Here is a 21,174-nt window from a genome sequence, read left to right as displayed (position 1 = left end):
GCAGACTCATGCCTTTAGTGATATTGGAAGTACACTACTTCAAACCAGTAGTAAGACATGCATCTAGATATCATTACATGCAATTGGTTCAGCATACAGTAAAGTAGTTGTTGGGAGGAAATCTGGATAATATTTCTAAAGCTTTATGTTAGCACCAGCTCGGTATTTGTCTTTTCTACCCATTTGGAGATTGAAACTAAGTACACAGCCTATTGTGCCATTTAATTTGAGCATTTAAAGGATTAATAGCATTGCCTGCCATAAGCTGACATGTGTTGGTGAGGCCATGTTCATGCTTGTTAATGATGTTTTATTGGCAGGATTAAAAGAGCTTATATCATGTGAGGGGCAGTAGTCAGCAGCCAGGTGATGCAGCATTTGCTTATAGTATTATCTGGCTTTTAGGGCAGGAATACATTTCTATTATGTTTTAAAATACCTTTAGGACTTTTCTCTGAGATCTTAAAAAAATGTTCATATTAAAGACTTTTTCTTATTGATGATAAGATGGTAAAAAAAGGTTTAAAATGTTTGCATATTAGGTGATTGCCCTTTAATGAAGCAATGTCAATTAATACAATTAATCTTAAATTTACATGAACTTAAAAAGATAACATATAATATTCAAGAAGCGATATAATATTTAATATGTAATATATAATATATAATACTGTATATTATATATAATATTCAAAGCAATAGTATTCAAGAAGCATATCCAAACATTCACTGTCAATATTGGATGTAAGATTGACATAAGGACGTCTTCATTTATTTTTACAGTCCACACTGGTACAGCTGTGAGTGAGAAATCTCCCTACTTTGTATCTGTTTATATGTTCTGCTGCATTTATAAATTCAGCTACAACATGGCTTTTTAAGATATTTCATCCAACCACCAGAATAGCATAGGCTTTAACCTAATTTCAGATCACTCCTATTGAATGACTCCCTGTACATTTATCCCCGAAGTTAGTTCAATTGAACTAAATGGGTTTTATATGGCAATGATTGTAAGTAAAGAGAACTACGTCTGGATGAAAAGGTGTATGTCTCAGTGGGGTTGTGCACCTGTTGTATTGTAATCAAGCGTAGACTATGGCTACTTGTGATTTTCAAGGCACATATTTATTAGCATTGGAGTTCTCCATAAGCAGAGAACGCATAAAGAGGCATTAGAGACTGCATGTATTTTCCTGTTGGTAATATTTGACTAAATGGACTACAGTGTTCTTTTTTTCTGTCAGCTCATCTAATTTGGGATGGTTAACTGAATGGTTTTGTTTTGTATGTAAGCATAATGTATTTTTCCCTGACAATTATAATTGTTTTTGAGGGAAAAAAAGGCTAATCTGGCAGATACATCAATTATCTTGTTTTTTAAAGCTGATAATACATATTTTTTCAATCTAATCTTCACATTTTCTTAATGTTCTGTTTGCAGTTTGTCAGCACATGAGGAATATTGCTCAAGGCATTGAGTACAGAGAAGAGGCTGCTGTATCTGACTTCACAATTGAGTCAAATCTGTCTTTGTTTTCATAACACAAAATGAGTTTAAATATATATCACAGTATATACAGTAGCTATTATATATATTATATATAACTCTGAATAAGGTGAAATATTTTTCCTCATATTGGACTATTTGTACACATTAAGATTTCCTGTTATTTTACTATCCTGTATAAAATTTAAACTATTTGCACTACTGTATATGCTATTTTCATGCTTTATATGTTATGCACAATCATTTACAAAAACGGTAGAGGTTGCTATGAAAAATGCACTTTAAAGACCTTGCTACATTCCCTTACTGCTGAAAAAGACAGAGAGATTCCTTTACAAATGATTTAAATACCTTTTCCAGAAAGGGTGTGAAAATGATGCAAATGACAACTGCATACATGTGGTTGATAGAATGCTTTAAGTACAGCATTCGGCTGATAAAAATGATCGCATCTTAAACTGTCAGAGAGAGAACACCTTCTATTAGGAGTTCCCATGCTGAGGAGTCTAGTCTGGACTCCTTGCACGCTAGGCATGCTAGCTATGTTGCAGGCTGCGTCCGGACGCAAGCAAGCACAATCGCAGCATTTATAAAAGTCTTAATTTACTTAGGATGGGGTAGCAGCATATGGGAGCATCAACAATAGTCAACTGATGGAGAAACAAAGAAATTCCAGTGTTCTTGCGTTAAAAAAAGTCATTCAGAACTTAGTCATAATGGTTCAGCTGTCCTAACCAAAGGCTGGAAAGATAATAGAGCGCTTTGTGATTTTTTTTTTTTACTTTCTTTTTTTTTGTACTTAAATCTTTTATCTACATTATTCATTTGGGACTCTTCAAAGTAAAAAGCTGGCTTCTTTTTCCTGGTGCTGGACTTGGAACTCAAATTAGAAATCTCTGTGTGATAAGAGGGGTAGAGGGGCCAGGGGTGGGTGTATTGGGGGTTATGTTGGACACAACAAATTGTATCCCCTCTACAAAGTGGCTTTTATCGTCTGCGACCTTCAACTGGTTTGTTGTTTTCCCTGCTCGTCTTAGTTTTTTTTTCTCCCCGCTTTCTAATGGTTCTGTCCCTGTTTATTGTGTTTATGTTTCCTGCCCTGCCTTGTGACATTTAAAAGGGGCCTGAATCAAAAAAGGTAAAAGCTAAACACACACTACATTTCTTCAGAAGTGAAGACTTCACAGTGCATGTGATGTGAGTAGCGGATTGCAGAGCAGTTAGTCTGCGATGCCTCTGGACAGCAAAGATCAAATAGGCTCCCCTTTCAGCTCTCTATTGTGTTGCTGCTTTCTTCTAAAATAGGAGCCCGAGGGGGAAAAATAAACGTTCGTGGAATGTCAAAACAAATTAGATCTGCTAACCTGTACAGTTTATTTACACAGAATGCATCTTTATATTTTACATCTCAAACAGGAAACAAAATCCAATGAGACACCTTTACAAGTGTACATGATCCTGCCTGTTATTAAGAGGCATGCAATGTGCAATAATGGCCTCTTTGTCAAGGCCTTTGTCAGATGTTGTTGGTGCTTTTTTGTGCTCTGTTGTTCACTAAGTGTGCATTTCAAAGGTGATGCATTATTTAATAAAGGAAGAAAATTTTGAACATAAACAACTAAAAAGAAGTGTTTAGCGAAGTCCTGCATCCACTTATTTGCAATCTCTTGTCTTAGTATTGGATTTGTTTTTTTTCATACATTCTAGAAATACAACTACAGTAGAACCATTTCAAAAGAGACATGCATTCAAACATAAATGAAACAAGTGAAATTTTCTCTGAAGGTGTTTCAACCCCCACTCCAAGGCTGACAAACTCAGTTAAGTGAATGTTGTATCGTAATACTGCCCCCAAAAGAGCAGGGAAGCCGAGATTAAAAATGAAGATTTAACTCACATGCCAAAACAACACGGATCAAACCTACAGTAATGTCGAAAAACTATTTTTTTATAATTTAGCAGTTGGAACTAGAGTTCTAAGAGACACATGTGCATATCATATGTATATTAATCTAAAAGCTGAAATAGGATGATAAAGCACTTGTGCATAATCGTGTCCTACAGTACCATACTATAATACAATACCCATTAAGTTCTCTGAGGTTTTTCAATAGGATCCAGCAAGCATACTGTATATTGTCACAATGTATATGTTCCCGCATTAGGTTTAAGTGTAAAGTTGGTATTTACCAGATTTATTTGCCAGTTTTGTACCATATTCTTTAAGTGGATTTTCATCCTGCCCCAGTGTTTACATGAGCGCTGTTCAGGGCTAATAGAGTATGATTGTACTATGACGAAATCATCCTTGAAAAGTTCAAAGCTTAAAATAATCCTCAAGGATAAAAAACAGCTTTCACTGGAGTTTGACATGTATTTGTAATTTAAACAGTAGAATAAGTAATCTTTTTAATTTAATTTTTTTGTAACACGTGCCCTGTATTTGAGATGGAAAATTAGTTTTATGGAAAAAAGGTTGATTAAGACTTTGTCCACAGTAGTAGAACTTCGCCCACATACAGTACATTTATGGGCAAAAGGTTTTACACAGATGTTAAATGTTGAAACCCGATATTAACACTAATAATAAGTCAGGTATATAATTCAGGTATGCACATGCGCTTAAGGATTAGTTTATCGATTTTTTTCCTGAGCTTTGGTTTCCTGGCTATTCTTACAAAATCAAATCCATGGTTTTTTTATCAATGGAGGAGATCGCTTGCTGTACAATAGCTTACCAAACCATTTCCATTGGGAGTTTGTGTGTGTGTGTGGGGGGGAGGGTCAATGAAATTGATAGTCAATTAATCCATCTTAAGTATAAAGAAAGAAAAAGAAAGAGTACTGGGCTGACTTGTTGTTTCTTCGTAGAGTGTGCAAGCTGGCTCTCCACAACACAGCAGAACATCAAAACAATGAGCTCTCTGTTAATATTCCGGTAGTGTTTGTGCATTCCAAAGTTCCCCACAGCATGGCCCCAGGGCTAGACCCTCCAGGTTTTTCCGAGTGGCCCCTGATCAGCACAGTTCTCTTATTAGACATGTCCAACGGCCATCTCGCATCAGTGCTGACGGCGGTGGAGTGCACATTGCGAGTGTGTTTCTTGTATCACTCTGTCTCGGCTTTTGAAGTGCTAAGGGAGATGAGGGGTACCGTAACGTGTTTTGTCATTTTGTCATGATCCTTCACTTCTGTAACGTGGTCCTGCTTATTAACATTTTAATGATCTATCCTGTTACGATTATCAGCTTTTCACCCTGTGTTTCTATAGGTAACATTTGCAGTATATCCTCTATACAAGATTTAGTGTGATTTACTGTATATGAAGTTTAGTCTGCAGTTTATATTTTTGATGTGTGCCTTTTCAGTCAGACACTCACTTGGATAAAACAAAACCATTTGTTTTTCATGCTTTTGAATGTGTGTCTTTTTTGGTTATTCCATAATAAAAACCAGCATATACAGTAGGATTTCACAAATTTGCGTGTTGAACCTGTGACAGAGACGTCAAGATGTCATCTGATTGAGTTCATGAGAAAATGGTAAAGTTAATGCACCTGTACACTTTGAAGACATAAGCTAGGGGGTGTGAAGAATTAATAGGGACGGGAATTTTTGTGGTCTCAGCCTCTTCCAGCCATAGACTGTGAAAATCAATTCCAACAGGTAGGGTCTTCTGTAGCAGGCAGAATGACTGCACTACTGCCTGTAGTAAATAGCAATAGAATGGTAACATGGAAGGCATGCATTCAGGTCTGCAGCTTCCCCGAATATTGATACTGGTAATTTGTGATGGATGCAAGTTACCAGAGGCTTATAAATGCGACCCTTCATGGCAGAGCCAAAGGTTAATAAAATTGGTGGCAAATGTATCAATTTTACAGATAAGCTATTCACAACAAGTGTAGTCTGGTGAATAAAAAGTCAATTCAGCCCGAAGAAACCACATGCAGCACCAGTGAATAGCTGCTTTTAGGTGCTTTTTTTTGAGGAGGATAAATGGAGAATTGCAGTTCTCTTCCATTGCTGCAGCCCAGGCTGCCAGTAAATCCCTCTGAATGGGGCTGGAGGTTGACAGGCCCTATTAAGACAAACTGCCTTCCTCATCGGAGAGATAAAATAAATCAGGTGTTTAGTCAAATTAAAATACTTGAACTGGAGCGGGCCCCAGGGAGCCCTGAGAGGAACTCAAGACAGATGTGGCTTGAGGATACAGAAGACACCCAGGAAAAAATTTAACACTGTCTGTGCAACTGGCAGGGGGCCAGACATACAGTTTGAGCTTCATGTGCAAATATCGCCATGTCAAATTTGTACAAGCATCCAGGAGGAGGGCATATCTGAGAGTGAGTTTCAATTTTGCTTTTGACTCTCAATTACTCTCTGTAAAGGCTCTGTAAAGTTAACTGGAGAATCACACGCCATTGATTAGGAAAGGCAGAAACATCTGACTTGCCAGTTGTTGCTGCTTTGAAACACATCTCGTTTCTCAAGGAAACAGAGGGCTCACCCATGCAGATAGAGAGAGATTTCCTCTCTAAATAAATCTTATTAATTTTAATGTTTTTTGTTTGTCTGCAGAGGTGATGTAAATTCTGTTTCTCAAAATAGAGTCAGAATGCTTTAGTAGGTCATGTCTGTATTTTTAATGATTGACTTACTGGTTTATTTTTCTGTTTATGTTTAGTTCTCAGTGGAAACTTTTTTAATGTGCTGTACGTGTTATTACATAACATTTAACATCATTCATATATAATCAATGCTATATATACAGTATATGTATGTATAATTGTACTCTATGGGCTGTATATTTTTATATATTCCATTATCAGTATCATCTGCAAGCAGATTTGCAGTATTTTGTCTTGACAGAGGAGAGGGTTATTCAGTGTGTAGGGTATTTTTTCACTAAATGAAGGCAGTCATTAGAAATACTGTAACTGCAAGACGTATCCTCTTTCAATCACAAGGAAGGAGCGTAAAAGTGAAGAAATTGTAATGATGTGACTGTTTGCTCTGCAGAGAATGTTTCCACATTATCCTTCATTGTCTGTCACTAATTTGCCACCTACTACTGACTATGACAGATCCCTTATTTGCTGGGTACAATTCATAGCCTTCCTCACTGTTAGAAAAAGCTGTGAGCTTCAGGGAAGAAAAAAAGTGACAATGATGCCTCCCCACTGTTAATGAAGTCATAATATAGACATTGCAGACCTGATGTTTTACTGAAGTAGATTTTACCAATGAGTAGTATTTTTTTTAAAGTTCAAATATATATTTAGTTGAGAATTATCAAAAGCAGGGACTGATGAATTTGAGTGGCCTTACATTTTATAAATAAGTTTTTCTTTCTAAGAAACGTTTCTGTCATATTCCATTTCCTTAGCTGTTTTACAGTAGCGTATCATCACTGTATCTTGAGCAGAACCTTTCAGCAAGCAAGTAACCTGAACTAAGCGACCTGTTCTGAGATGCTTGTCTTCCATTTTGTTTATGCTAGAAGAGATCAGTTTTCAAATTGATGCTCTTTATTTCTGTTCTCTATGTATCTTAGGATCAAAACGTGTTATAACAGTAAAATAACCCTAGATTTTCTAGCTCATGTGATAACACCTCTGTAAATCTTATTCTAATGTCTATACAGGCAAACGGGATACGGCTTAGATTACAAATGCATTAAGTGTGTTAATGCTCATTCCATTAGGATTGAAAAAGATCATTTATTAAAAATATAATATCTAGAAGTGTAGTTTTTTCTTAAATGGTAGTATCATTTGTTTATAGGTCATTCTTGGAATCTGAATTAATATGGGCTTCTGATGGTTTAAATCACCAATGCTTACCTAAAAGGTAAAAATTAAATAAAAGCCAAAGCATTCTGTTCCCTACATTATTTTGACATGATTTGGCATGGTTTCTTTTATTTTGCGAGTCTTAGGTCAGATGACATTAATTGATTATTTGCTGTGTGCACATGTAAGATTGGTCAGTTCTAGACAAGACATACCCATTTCTTACTTTCCTACTTCAAAAACTAGTAGAACCCAGGGCCCCTTAGAAATGTGAGAGCAGGCAAAGAGCAAAAAACGAAACAGACAATGAGCAAACCCTCATCACGTTGCTTTAGTGTAAGTTGTGGGGCATTAAATTCCATATCTAAAACATTGTGGGGAAAAAGATAAGACACAAATTAAATTAAACTAAAGAAAATCTACATTTCAGGACTGTAAACTAAACCATAATGTTCAGCTAAGTCATTGTAATTTGAATTGCAAAAGCATTTAGTTTTTTCAACTTACATAATTGGTATGAGACATCGTAGTTGATATTATTAATTAAACTCCGGTTAAATTTTTATTTCCACATTGAATAAAATAGCATACTACATGTATTTGTATTTTAACGAAACCTTTTATGGAATTATTTAAAATTAATATCTCCATCACTGCAACTGTTTGTATGCTTCTCACAAAATAATATTGTGAAATTAAAAAAATCTGTGTAATGATAGTATTTTATTGTAACGTTAATAGGCAGTAAGTCTAGATGCTTCAGAAGCCTCGAAATACTGTAAATGCGTTGAAAAAGACAGGGCACAGTTATTTTAAAAAAAGAATGTTTCTTATAAAAATGCTGTTAAAAATGGGACATCAGAAGAACTGGAACTCCCAGCTGTATGTGAGACTCCCCCTAAGTGTCCCACAAAGAAATAAAACACAACGGCTGGGGGTCTCGAGCAGCGGTGGCACTTCCTCTCGCCGCGTGTGGACCTGCGCTGGGCCTCGGTCTGGGCCAGACCCGCGCCTGGCCCGGTCTCACCGCTGGCTGCACTCTCCCCCCCGGCAGGTACGCCCGAGAGCCTCGCGGAGAAGGAACGGCAGCTCTCCACCATGATCACCCAGCTGATCAACCTGCGCGAGCAGCTCCTGGCCGCCCACGACGAGCAGAAGAAGCTGGCAGCCTCGCAGATCGAGAAGCAGCGGCAGCAGATGGAGCTGGCCAGGCAGCAGCAGGAACAGGTGAGTCTGGCCCAGGGAGAGGGTACGGACCCCCATCCTCCCCACACCTTACTGGGCCTTCTCAAGCCCAAATCAACGTGAACCGCAGCAGTCACGTGTGTGTGTGTGAACCGTTTGTGTGTGAATGAACGGCCTTTTTCTCATGGGGAAGACTGCAATCCCACCTAAAATCAAAGAATCAAAATATAATCCCAAATCTGACTGTCTGATGAATAGGCCAATTCTCATTTTATTTGGTTTATTCATACATTTTAACATGAGCTTACAGTATTTATTTTAATACTTTTAACTGTCATTGCTCTCCACTCATTAGACAGAAGTGTAGGTTCATCTTGATACCAAAATTAAGATTCACCTTCTCATCATTTACAAGCTGTGGTGTTTGAATGTTTCTGGGACACAAGCATAAATCTGATACTATTACCAAGAATGCAGGTGTTGTTTAATGGATGTGGGATGTAGCTTTCTTCACTCTGTTTCCTGTAGTAGCTGTGAGTAACACTTACTGTGCAAAATATATTTTAAAAAAGGTCTTAAAGGCAACCATGATTATTATTGCATTTTTTTTAAATACGTTTGTTCTTCTTGTTCTTACTTTGTATTACATATAAGTGCATTCAAATGTTTCTTAAAATGTTTCATGTGCACATTAGTGGGATCCTCTAAAAAGACACTTTAAAAACAATTCTTACACTTAATCATCATTATGTATCAAATAAATGAGGCATATTGTACAAATCCAAAAATTAGCACAGGCCATGAATTGCATAAAAAATTATAAGAAATAGATCTGTCCCTAACTCAAATGTTTTCTTTAACTCGTCTAATTACAGTTCAGTAATTCAAAAGTATAGAATCCAGCCTAAGCTGTTATAGCAAAATGAAATCAAACTTGCCTTACATCTCTCAAATTAATATGCACTTTTAAAGAATATGACATTATTACTAGGATTATCCGTTCAGTTAAACAGTGTTTTATAGGGAAGTAGCGAATTGTATGCTTAGATGATTTTAATGAATACTGATTGCAGATATTTAATGTGCCTTAATATTTGCCCACACGCGTAAGAGTATAGAGTTAGCCCTTAATGGAAAAGAAGATGGAAGAACATTGTAAAAAAATCAGAAGTTAGAATGTCATTTAGCCATCCAGACACGACACAGTAATTAACTGTTGACACTTGTGAATAAGCTAGCACAAATTAATCTTGACACATTTGCAGACGAGTGATATCTAACAGTGAACACTTTGTAATTATATTTGAAAATGAAAATTAAATGACACTTAAAACTAGGTTGTCATGCTCAATGAAGCGAACATGTAGTTAGAACAACTGGCGAAATAAAAATGTGGAACTTGAGCCACGCCGTGATTCTGCGATGTTCATCTGCGGATTGGTACCCCCTGACAGTCGAGTGCTGTTTGAGCCAGACTCCCAGCTGGTAGCGTTTGGTGCACGCTTTCACCCAGGGCAAAAAGAATCCTGCAGATTGCCAATTTACAGTTATTGGAATCATTGAAACTATAAACTTGTCAATTTTTTACGCTTTAAAACATTTTCCAAAGAAAGGAGTTTTCAGGTTTTTTCTTCCAGACCTTTAAATTTAGAGAAGTGGGGACAAGTACCTTTGAAATGGTAAAGATGGAAATTGATAAAATAATCGAATTTCACAATTTTTCACAACGTTATTTATTGTGATAAATAAAAATCTTCCACCAGGATTGTAATGTCCTGCTTAATCTTTAATCCTATCCGTTTTGTCTTTCAGTTTCTCAGTTCCTCTTTACTTCCTTTCCCCCTTCCTTAAAAGCCTTCTCTAACAGGCAGCTTTATATTCTGTGTCTCAGTACAAAAGGTTGCTATGTACCCTGCCTTTCCTAAATAGAGCTGCACTCAATAAACATAAGCTATTATTTGAAGACTTAATAGCCTTTGAGCTTGATGTTTTCTTTATTGGATTTTTTATTGTGTTGGTATGTACACATGTAGATAGAAATTTGGAAATCAAGAAGTTAGCATTACAGTATTTAGGTAATTTGACTATGCTAATGGACTTTTGTGTGGTGTGGTATTGTACATTATGAATACTCCGCATTCTGATTTTCAGACTGAAAAGGGTTTAACCTTTTCAGTTTTTAACTCAAACCCCAGGATGTGGTTTCATAACTGGGAGATCGTCCCCTGGCCTGACATGCTTTTGCGTTTTGGATTCTTCTGTAAAAGTTAATTGTGTAAAACTGCTCATAGAGACGGTGTCTAATTACCCGGGTGGTTATAAGCTACAGTTGTGTTCTGCACACAGACATATTAAATTAAAATGTGTGTTTATAAGTGGATGAAAAATCTAAAATATTGCTCTGCACAGATATTATACAGAATGTTACTTCTGCTTAATTTCAGTTTCATCACACTCAGATATTCATCTTTTTTATTTCTTTTTGTGTTTTGTATTATTGATAGATCGCTAGACAACAGCAGCAACTTTTGCAGCAGCAGCACAAGATCAACCTTCTCCAGCAGCAGATTCAGGTCAGTTTTTGTGTACACACACACACACATATATATATATATGTATATACTTCACTGGGAACAAAAAATAACTTTTATTATGGCTCCTTAAATCCATTAAGAACCACTGCCTGGGGCACAGATAGTATCTTATACAGTGTAGTTTGCCAGTTCAAATACAGGCTGTGCCACCCGAAAAATGCAGTTGGGAGATCCTGGGGTTGGACACACAAAGGGTTCAATTTGGTGGAGTTGGAGTGAGTGAAATTATAGCTTGTCTCACACCACCACCATGTGTTTTGTCTTTCCTCTCTTTCTAATGCAGTAACGTGACATTCACATTTAACTAATAATTGTCTATTCTTAGGTGGTTCATATAAAAATCAGGAGCAGTTACTGTATCAGATATTGTAAAAAAAACTCAGAATTTAGGTTGCACCATTTCTTACAGTTCCCTGATGTCTCTGTCATAGGAAATTGGTAGTTTCACATGTTTTTAAAAATAGCTTTCTGTATATTTGAAGATCTGATATTTTGTAGTCAGAGAGGGTTTTTTGTGTTTGAACAAAGGTGACTGTTAGTACTAGGTCGTGTTCATCAAGATAAATTTGTTGTTACTGCTACTTACATCTGTAAACAAACATTAACAAAACTTAATTTGCTGGGAAGACACATTTCAACCAGTTACTTCCTAGCAATCATAAAATGTGTGATATAATACCTACAACTGGATGTAAGCTGCTTGCTCATGTAGGCAGAAATCAAAACGGTTCCTGGGAGTAACTCAAATTTTAAGGAAGCAGCTGCAATACAAGAAGAGAACTGGAAAATGAAGGAAAGAATAGAAACTGCTTGAGTTGTTTTACCTGAGACTAGCCATTTACTCTTTAGAAATTTAAAAGAAACAAAACATAAGGAAAAGCGTGTGATAATACACTGAGATTTCTTGTTGCCACAGACTGTTTGATATTGTAAGAGACTTTGCCAAAGGTTGGTTATTATGGTCAGAGTCACTGCTCATTCCAGCACTTGACCCAAAGTACCAGGGCAGCAAAGCAGGACACTGACAACAGCGTGAGTCCCCCACTACCAGCTCAACACTAGACATGTTTTCAGCCTATTCTCGTTCATAGTCCTCACCACTTGGAAATATCTCCAGAGCTGTCACGTCCTTGCCTCTTCAGAGGTTTCGTAACCTAAAACCCCTTCTCTTGGCGTACAAGCCTTTCCATAAACACTGAAAGAAGTAACTGAAATCTGTGTTTTGCCCCATGTGCCTCAACTCACAGAGGTTTGCAGCCATGCGTTTCTGTTCTACACCTGCAGTATCAGCAGATTCAGGTTCGTTTTAGTCTGCATTTGCTGCGAATGAGAATACAAAGTATTTCTGTGTTTCTTTAAAAACTTTTTAATACTTTTCACAACACTCTGCTCTTGAGAAAGGGTTGCTATTATCGCACAAAAAAGCGGTAATAGTCTCCTTTTTCCCTTTTTTTCAACATGATGATATTTGTCTAAAATAATAAATTCTTCCTTTCATGTGAGCTACTACAGTGTACTCCTAGCGTCAGGATATACTGGTTCCTTCTCCAAGTGCTTAAGTTCAATATTGTTCTTCCTTTCATTGCTGGTCTTGGTCATGTGAAGTGCAAACAGTGCTCATTTTGCATGTTCCCGTGGCTCCAGAATCGTGAAGCCAGTGTGACACTGATGTGCTTTACACTTCACAGTGAAAATACCAGCTCAGTTTTCATGTGTTCTTTTACACTCGTACAGTACCATGCAGTCAGGAAGTTTACCACATTCGCATTTCACTTTCTATTCAACAACCATTCGAAATTATTAATTTGACTAAAGAAGTACATAAAAGTGAACTGCATACATTTATTTTAGTGATTTTAGCAGCTACATGTACAGTATTAGATTTTGAATACCCCCAGCTGGTTTAATGTGTATCTTTTCAAACAGTTCAACCCCTACAGAGGTGGGGATGTCCATAGGCCCACGAATTCCACTTATAATACAAGGCAAGAGCGAATGCCAGGTTCTGAAGAAATTTCTTCACAATTGAGGAAAGGGTTTAACTTGGCCAATGTCCCCCCCGGGCCTGCCTTGGTTACAGGGCTTGTGTCAAGACAAAACCAAGCTAGACTGATTTACACACTCCTAAGTACAGCGTTTAGTTTTGCCTGAGTCTTGCTAAAACCCTCTTCAAGGCCGAACATCCCAATATAAATAGACCCCTATCTTATTAAGACTTATTAAAAGCAAAGGCCTTTTGACATTTCCTTTTGCTACCCACCATCTGTAGCATGATTTCACAGCATTGAAATATTACGTTTCGCAATGTGATATTCTGCTAAGTGAAATCCTTAGATCAGTAAACGGCTAGTTACCAAACAAATTATAACCTTTTCTTATGTTGTTGATCCTTGTTAACGAAACCTATTCAGCTCTAGGGTTAAACATTTTATCTAAGCTTGGCCATGAAGTTTTGAAACTACAAGCTTGTTAAATATGCACTCACCGTCACTAGGTGAACACCTGGGGATCTTGTCGATGTTATGTTATTTCCATTGTTTTTTTTAGGTAGACTCATTCCTCTCTTTTTCCTCTCTTAAAAAACATTCCTTCTCTACATTCACCATCGCCCCACTGCTGGTGAGGTTGCCCATTGCCTATGAGCAAAAGTACCGGGAATATTTATTATATTCCTCTGATCCCATTTATCAGAATAGTCCATACTTACAACAACTTACAATATATACTGTATGTTATACTAGTGATATGGTAGTCCAACAGGGTTACACCTAAAAATGTTAGTACCTATTTATACTGCTAGATAGATGGGTAAAATTGGGTTAAAATACCTAGCGTAAGAGTGTAATGACAGTATCCACAGCAGGCCTTCCAGCTATAATCACTTCTCTATATTTAAGAGTGAAACCCACATTATTAAGATGCTTGGAGCTAGACAAAGAACCAGCATATTTTTTCAAGCTGTCACATCAAATTTACAGTTTTGGACTAGATTGCATTTGTCACTAGGCACGATACAGTGACTGTTTCTTGAAAAAACGTGAGTTTTTGCATCAACCGAAGAAACATGCAGTGGAAATTAATTTTTTTTTTGTTTATCGAAAAGAACTGCTGTTTTAAACTTCCTGTTTTTTCAGAAATCATCCCATGACCTACTTTTCCTATAACTTCTCTTACACTTGCAGGTTTTCAATCTTGTATTCTGGAGATAAAAGTCAAAATACTATTTTTTTTTACTACATTTCTTTGGAAGGCCCTAAGATGTTAGTATGGCAGCAGAGGTATCAATATAAAGCATTGGTATTCAGCTTTAATTAAAGCTTTCTCTTAAAAAATGCCCATTCACCTCAATAAACAACACCTTTGACTTAATGAAGATTCCAGCAAGCTTTAGCCCTCCTGTTAGGGACACAGAGTTGAGTGGTAAAACAGCACTCAGGATTCGGTTCCCCTGCTGTTTGTATATACTATGTTTAGCATTAAAAGCGACCCTCAAAGCAATTAAAGTGCTACTGTTTTGGCTCGAGGGACTGTTCCTTTTTTTTCATTATTGATGATGTAACTGATCCCATCCATGGAAGCTATAAACTGGACGTACAAGGTCCAAATAAAACCACCAGGGCTGAAACCTGACACCCCTATTGGCACTCTACACACATTCAGTGTTTCTTTGAAAGAACACGGGGGGTATAAAAAAATGGAAAAGTCTGGAATACAGCACCGTCCAATTTAAGCAAACCCTTTGAATTGCTTTTTCTTTTCATCCTTTCTCATTTATTTAAAGGGGGAAAAAGATTGAGTCTTTGTCCTTGGGGATTACAATGTCACTTGTTTTAAGATACCAGATGTTTTGATTACTATGTTAGGAGCTTATCAGAAGTTTAAGCTCAAGGTTTTTCTTTTTTCTTCTTTTTTTTTTTATCCCGAGCTGCTGCTTGTTAAATTTCATGCCGCATGTGACTAATTCCATGCACTAAAGGATTACAGTTGTGTGGTTCAAAAATAAACTTAAAATACCATTAGGAATAAAAATGGGAGGCTTGTGACAATTAAAAACAAATGTGGAAATGAATCGGGTCTGTAAAAGAAAAGCAGTGCTCCTTGTTTAACAGGGTTCTGTACAACAGTATTGGGCAAACACAGCAGAGTAATACACTTTTAAGATGATAACAAAAAATAGATATTTCCTAATTTTATATTTTGCCTGTTTTCTTTGACAGTTTTCTTCAACTGTCACAGAACATCCCGAGCTTAGATAGTTGTGTTTCTGAAGGGCAGTCTCTGTGACAATTAGGGTTTTTTTATTTCCAAATCTTCACAAATCATGCTTATTTTAGCATTTGAATATAAGTTTAGTCTTTCATATGGTTTTTCTAATTATAGAGCAGTAAATGGCAGAACAGCATATGTTAGCAACATGAGCAGCAGTCTATGAAATGAGCTACGAGTTAATAAAATGATCTTGTGGTGGTGTTGGCCAAATGTTAGCACACATGTTTTGGAGAGTGATATTTCAACAGACTTATAATTTGACAGTCCTGCAGGGAGAAGATTTGATTCATGAAAATTATCTTAGTCTATAGGTAAGTCCTTCGTTGTGATGGTTTTGTAACTTTGTTACTCACTAGATGTCTTGATGCATTATTCGCTGGTTATATTTTATACTAAGCATTTAAAAGGCTTAAATGTGAATCTGCTATGTTATGGTATTTCTTGCCATTAAAGTTCACTCAGTTTTGTTAATATTTCAAATCTAATTGACTAGTGACAAGAATCAGTTAAATGTCTTTATTTTGCATCTCTGTTGAACATCAATTTTAAATCTGGACATCAATCACTTTCCCTTTTTTTTAGATTTTGATTCTTTAGTAACCTTGAACTAAACTGTCCATGTATCATAAATAAACAAATTATATCACTATTTAAAATAGGCTAATCATTTAAACACTAACTGGGCTCTGTTCTTTTGAGTCTCGGGATTTTAACAGGGCAACCCATCTCTTCATGCTCACATGTAGGTTTACTGTATACCATCTTAATTTAGTCAGTATCTACGAATGTGATGACATGGAAGGTCAAAGTGTATGTCTATGGGATCAGCTCCTTCTGGGCTGTGATATAGTGCAGATCTACATAAAAGGGTGAACTGCCTGTATTTAAATCCCAGGTGATATATCCAACCCAGTCAGATGCATAGTCTTTTCAGTAGGTACTGTAGGTCTAGCTTTGAGGCCTACACATTCTTTGTCATTCATACATAGCATTCTGCAGAACCCTCTGCAGAAATTCAAAGCAGGTGTGAATTCCCTATCATACCTCACAGAGATTCTTGTGTATCTTGCATATTAGATAATATCATACCAAGCATTCCATCATGGTTAGGTTAATGCTGTTGGAGTCTCCATAGCATATAATATCTGATGTACAGTATCATTGAGAATTGCAGATTTCAGACAGCAAGAGATTTCCTTTTTTTTCTCTCATGACTGTTACTTTGTAAAATTAGACAGAACTGAAGCTTTTACTGCAGAAGCAAAGCAACAAAAACAAAATCTTTCACAGTCATCTAAAATAAACTAGCTGATGTCTTTAATCACTAACAAAGCCTGTGCAAATTACCCTCTTGTTATGACAGCCTGTGACTGGCAGTATGATTGTATCTTCATGTTATCACAAGGGGACTATTCTTTTATTAGTATTATCATCATTATTATTTGAACTTTTACACCAGATATTCCTGCTGTGTAGTCAACCTCCTCTGATTAGATATTCTCTGAAAGTGGTAACTGGACGGCTTTATTGATTTAAGATTGCATTTGATTTGGCCTAGTGCAACAAAACCAGTGAAATGCTAAATTTCTCTAGCCAATCTTTTCCACTGTGTATTTTTTCTATTTAGTAATGTTTTTTACTTCAATTGAGTCTCACAACTCTCAATTTGAAGATCTCACATGGCAACATTTAATTCTAGCAAAAATACAGAGAAAAGTGAATGTAAAAGCAAAAACTGAAATAAATAACACAGTTTAGTTTTAACTATCATCATCAAGAAAAATAATCCATTACATCTTATAAGTGAAGCAGAGAAGCAACAATATTACGGATGATTCTGGGACTGCTTCACCAACTTCTGCTGCTCTTATTTCTTTGTGATTATCGACTGATACTAAGGGAGAAGTTTTTCTTTTTTATGAAAACCCCTGGTGCACACACAGCTTTGGCTGTTTATGCTTTGTGTTAATTATGTGGCCTTAAACACACAGTCATTGTACAGGTCTGGTTTTACTTATCAAATCCAGATCTGCTTTACTTCTCCCTGCTGTGCAGAGGGAACTCCACACTGTACCAGCTTCTTCCTATTTGAGCTCCCACATTTCGGCATCAGTGGGATCCAGCTGCCAGGCAGGAATACTCCTGCACTGGACATCCTGCTGTCCTCTGGATAGCACTTTGTCAAGAATAAGGAAAGCCAAAACAGAAAGCACAGAGGCTAGGAAATCAACTACACCGAAAGACTCCCAAATCCAAACCAGTAGGGAACGCTAATTTTAATGCTGGTTTGAATGCTTTTCATGCTGAATCTATTCTATTATGTTTGCAATCACAGATTGATATTTATACCTCTGGTTAATATAGTTGCAATGTGTCCTAAAAGGACTAAATTGGATTTAAAGTTGGAGTTTCCAACTTGAGAGACCGGAGTAAATGTACAATTAATCCTTGCCTTTCGTGCTCAAAAATAGAGTTCAGACCACTGTCACCATTTTCCCTGATATGTATTTTCATTCTTGTGCTACGGAACTTCATCTTAGCAAGCAGAAACCATGTTTTAGCTGCACAGCTCAAAGCGAAAAAGATTTCCTAACATGTGGTTTTAAATGGTGTGGCAGAACAGCAGGGGACTTCCAAGGGTTAAATAATAGCTGCAGACAGATCCTAGATTAAAGATACTATTTAATTACAAAAGGCTAACCACCTCCACAGCACACACAAGCAGGCTCTCATAAAGCAGTCCGTCACATAACAAAAAAACTTGGAAGAAAGGCCCCGACTTGTGTGTGTATTAACCAGAGCAGATGAAATGATTTATTGGGTTTTATATACAATCTGTAAAGGGTAAGCATTGCTAACAGAATGAGTGGCAGCCTCAGGGAGCTGAGTAGGCCCCTGGGACAGGCCTTTGTTCCTCTGGACTTGACAGGCATGTGTCTCTGGTAAATGAGGGCTTAATTTTTCTCATATGTGCACAATTTCCAAGACCCATAAAGGCAGCCGAGACTGCAGCAATTTAACAGCGCCAGCACGAGAGGAAGCATTCCTGGAGTAAGGCACGGCTAAAGGGCTAATTAATAGCTATGCTTAAACAACTTTTTTATTTCTTTGTTTTTTTTGTCATTTGGGAATCATGAAAAATGTTCTTTAATTCGGAACAGTTACAGATACAGATAGTTTCAAAGATATTGTTTTTTATATAGGTGTGACGGTGTCCTCAGCTTTATGTCATGATGTTAACAATAACAGAACGTATACAATAAAGGCTCAGTTCATGCTGTAAAACATCACTTGTCAATAGTCTTTAAAAGAGGAGGTAAAAGTGTGCACATAGACAGAAATGATTTAAATGGTTTGCATTTTGCTGTAGTGTATTATATTGTAAAACTTAAACCTTTATCTAAAATATGTTTTAGTTTTTTTTCAGAGCATTGTCAGTCTCTGTCTCAGACCTGAATGTTATATGTTAAGAAAAAATAATGTAATGTCTAATTTGTTCAGTTTATCTAAAGAAAACAAAGTGTAATGCCAATACCTTGCACCTGGGGATTTGGGGTATTGTTGAATACTCATTCCAATTTCTCAGTCTTGCTAAATCATACTAAAATTCATTGGGGAAGTTTAACATGAAACCTCCGTTTTGTCCCTGTTCTAGCACCTTCCGTATCCAACAGAGACACCTTTGTGCTTACATGAATTTTATTAACAGAAAAAACCTTTGTTACGTACAGTGTGTATTTGTTTTTGCAAGATTTAAACACTGGGCTTTTCATTCTGATATCTTTGGAGTCTCTGATGTGCTACAGGTCACACACATCCCGTTTATTGTTTTCCTCAAGTGAAAACCATTGTGGGTTTACAGTTGATGTGAAGAATGCTCTTGTGGGAGAGTTTTACTGTGAGTAGCCTGACATGAACAGATTTAAGTTTCCATTTGATTTTAGTTTTCCTTTCAATTTTATGGGACCTCCGGTACAATTCCGAAACACAGCGCTCATTTGACATTTAAACATGCTTTTGGTAGATGTTTCCTTTATAAAGACTAAAAAACAGGTTGTGACTTTTTTTCTACCTTTTGATAGCCATGTATCAAATTCTAGAGCCTGGATCATTCGTAAAACAAACTTGGTACTTCTGTCTCATAGGAAGGCAATTGGCTGTAACCATTTAGCCATAACTATAATTAAATAAAATTGTTGTTAAAATGCCAATTACAAGCAGTCGGAACAAAATTTTTGTCTGAGCATTTGAACACGCGTCCTGTTTTAACGTTTTTATTAGAAATTACGAGTTTGAAATTAATAAATGACCTTAATGCTATGAAAACAATGCCTATATTGGATCTGTTTTAAAGAGTTGTGTAAATATTCAATTAGTGCTCCCAGATATACAGCAAAAATGTCATGAGAGGAAAAATATTCATGTGCTTGTGTTTGTTTTGGATGTGCCATTCACAGTGCAAACATTTGTAATTAAAAGTCTTAGTTCTCATATAGCCTCACCAATAGAGCCACACTGAGTCCTTAAATTACCATCAGATCTGCTTCAGTTAAGACAAGAGTGTGAGCTAATAGGTATTTCTGTGATATTAAAGATAGCTCACTGATGAAGATCTTTCCATGGAAGCTCCAGATAAAAGAAACAGTGACCTGACTCATTAGCCTTTTGATTTAATATATTGACACTTGGGTACAAATAATTCCGTTTAGTGGCTTTTGCTTCTGGGGGATCAATTTAATTACTTATAAAATGTGAGAGGATTTGTCAGGAGCTGGAAGAAATGCTGACGTTAAATAAAGTCATACGCAATTTGAACAATAAAGCTATCGGGCCCCAGTTAAAAGTTAATGATGCACAAAAATGGCTTAATAGATACAACCTCAGCAATGGATGTGATGGTTTGGAAATTAAGCTAAGTGGATGAATGGGAAACTGTAATGTTGCCGGCCTGTTTAAACAAATTCATAAATTATGAATATAAACAGTAATGGTTATCTGGAAGGATTTGCTTTGTCGGCTATGCTGACTTTAGCCTGGAGCTGTTGGAGCTGATGGTAGCAGTGTATTTTAGCTTTGTTATATGAACTTACTAATCAGCCCTTTCTTCTTTAATTGTGGTTTAGATCAACAAGAGGGATACATTCATATGAAAAAATATACAGTTTTCTTTAGAAATAAAGTGAGGAAACATATATTAATTTGCTAGTCATTTTGTTACTATACTGCTCAAAATCACAAAGCATAGCAAAATGTCCTAATGCTTAACTTCACATATAATCCTGCTATAAGCCTTTAAGACACATTTTAATACTTATAAGCTTTAATGCAACTATGAGTAGATACTAGTATAGGTTGAAAGGCATGCTGGTGCAAAGACACTTGTATTCAGTATAAGGGAAGCATAGAACTGATCTTTTGTGTATTAAGAACTTGGAGAAACTTTGATCAACCATTTTATTGAGATTTAGTAATTACCAGAGGCCAGGCAAGGCAGACATATGTTACAACACCTCTCTCATTTAGGTATATTAACTAAGTGACTCCATGCCAGGAAGGCTGTCACATGAACATTTAGAGTGTAGCAAGTCTCACCTGAGTCTCTGTCATTAATTAGTTACCTATTGGGAGATTTAAAGGAAGCTTACGGACCTGTTAATTTATTTAAACATTCGGCAGTCTTCATAGCAGCAATCTGATTGCCTGTCTTCTTTAGGTGTCACATTTTCTTGCACATACAGTAGGCTGTTCTGAAAGCCTCTTCTTATGACTGGATTCAAAATTCACATTCAAAGAATTCAAACTTTTTCTAATTGTGCTTTTT

General features: G+C 36.6%; 1 protein-coding gene across 20 annotated transcripts in view; it reads left to right on the top strand.

Annotated features, from left to right (window-relative positions):
* The window catches only part of sox6 (SRY-box transcription factor 6), a 203,705-nt gene that overhangs the window by 114,595 nt on the left and 67,936 nt on the right, over positions 1-21,174 (top strand). For all 20 annotated transcript variants that reach the window (XM_015338143.2, XM_069181505.1, XM_069181495.1 and 17 more), the window contains 2 exons: positions 8,360-8,532; positions 10,995-11,063. In XM_015338143.2, the coding sequence (XP_015193629.1) occupies positions 8,360-8,532; positions 10,995-11,063 (242 nt within the window). The remainder of the gene's footprint in view (positions 1-8,359; positions 8,533-10,994; positions 11,064-21,174) is intronic.

The sequence above is a fragment of the Lepisosteus oculatus genome, chromosome 21 (genome assembly GCF_040954835.1).
Source record: "Lepisosteus oculatus isolate fLepOcu1 chromosome 21, fLepOcu1.hap2, whole genome shotgun sequence".
NCBI lineage: Eukaryota > Metazoa > Chordata > Actinopteri > Semionotiformes > Lepisosteidae > Lepisosteus > Lepisosteus oculatus.
Note: the sequence above shows the minus strand (reverse complement) of the source record. Positions and strands in the feature narration are given on the sequence as shown.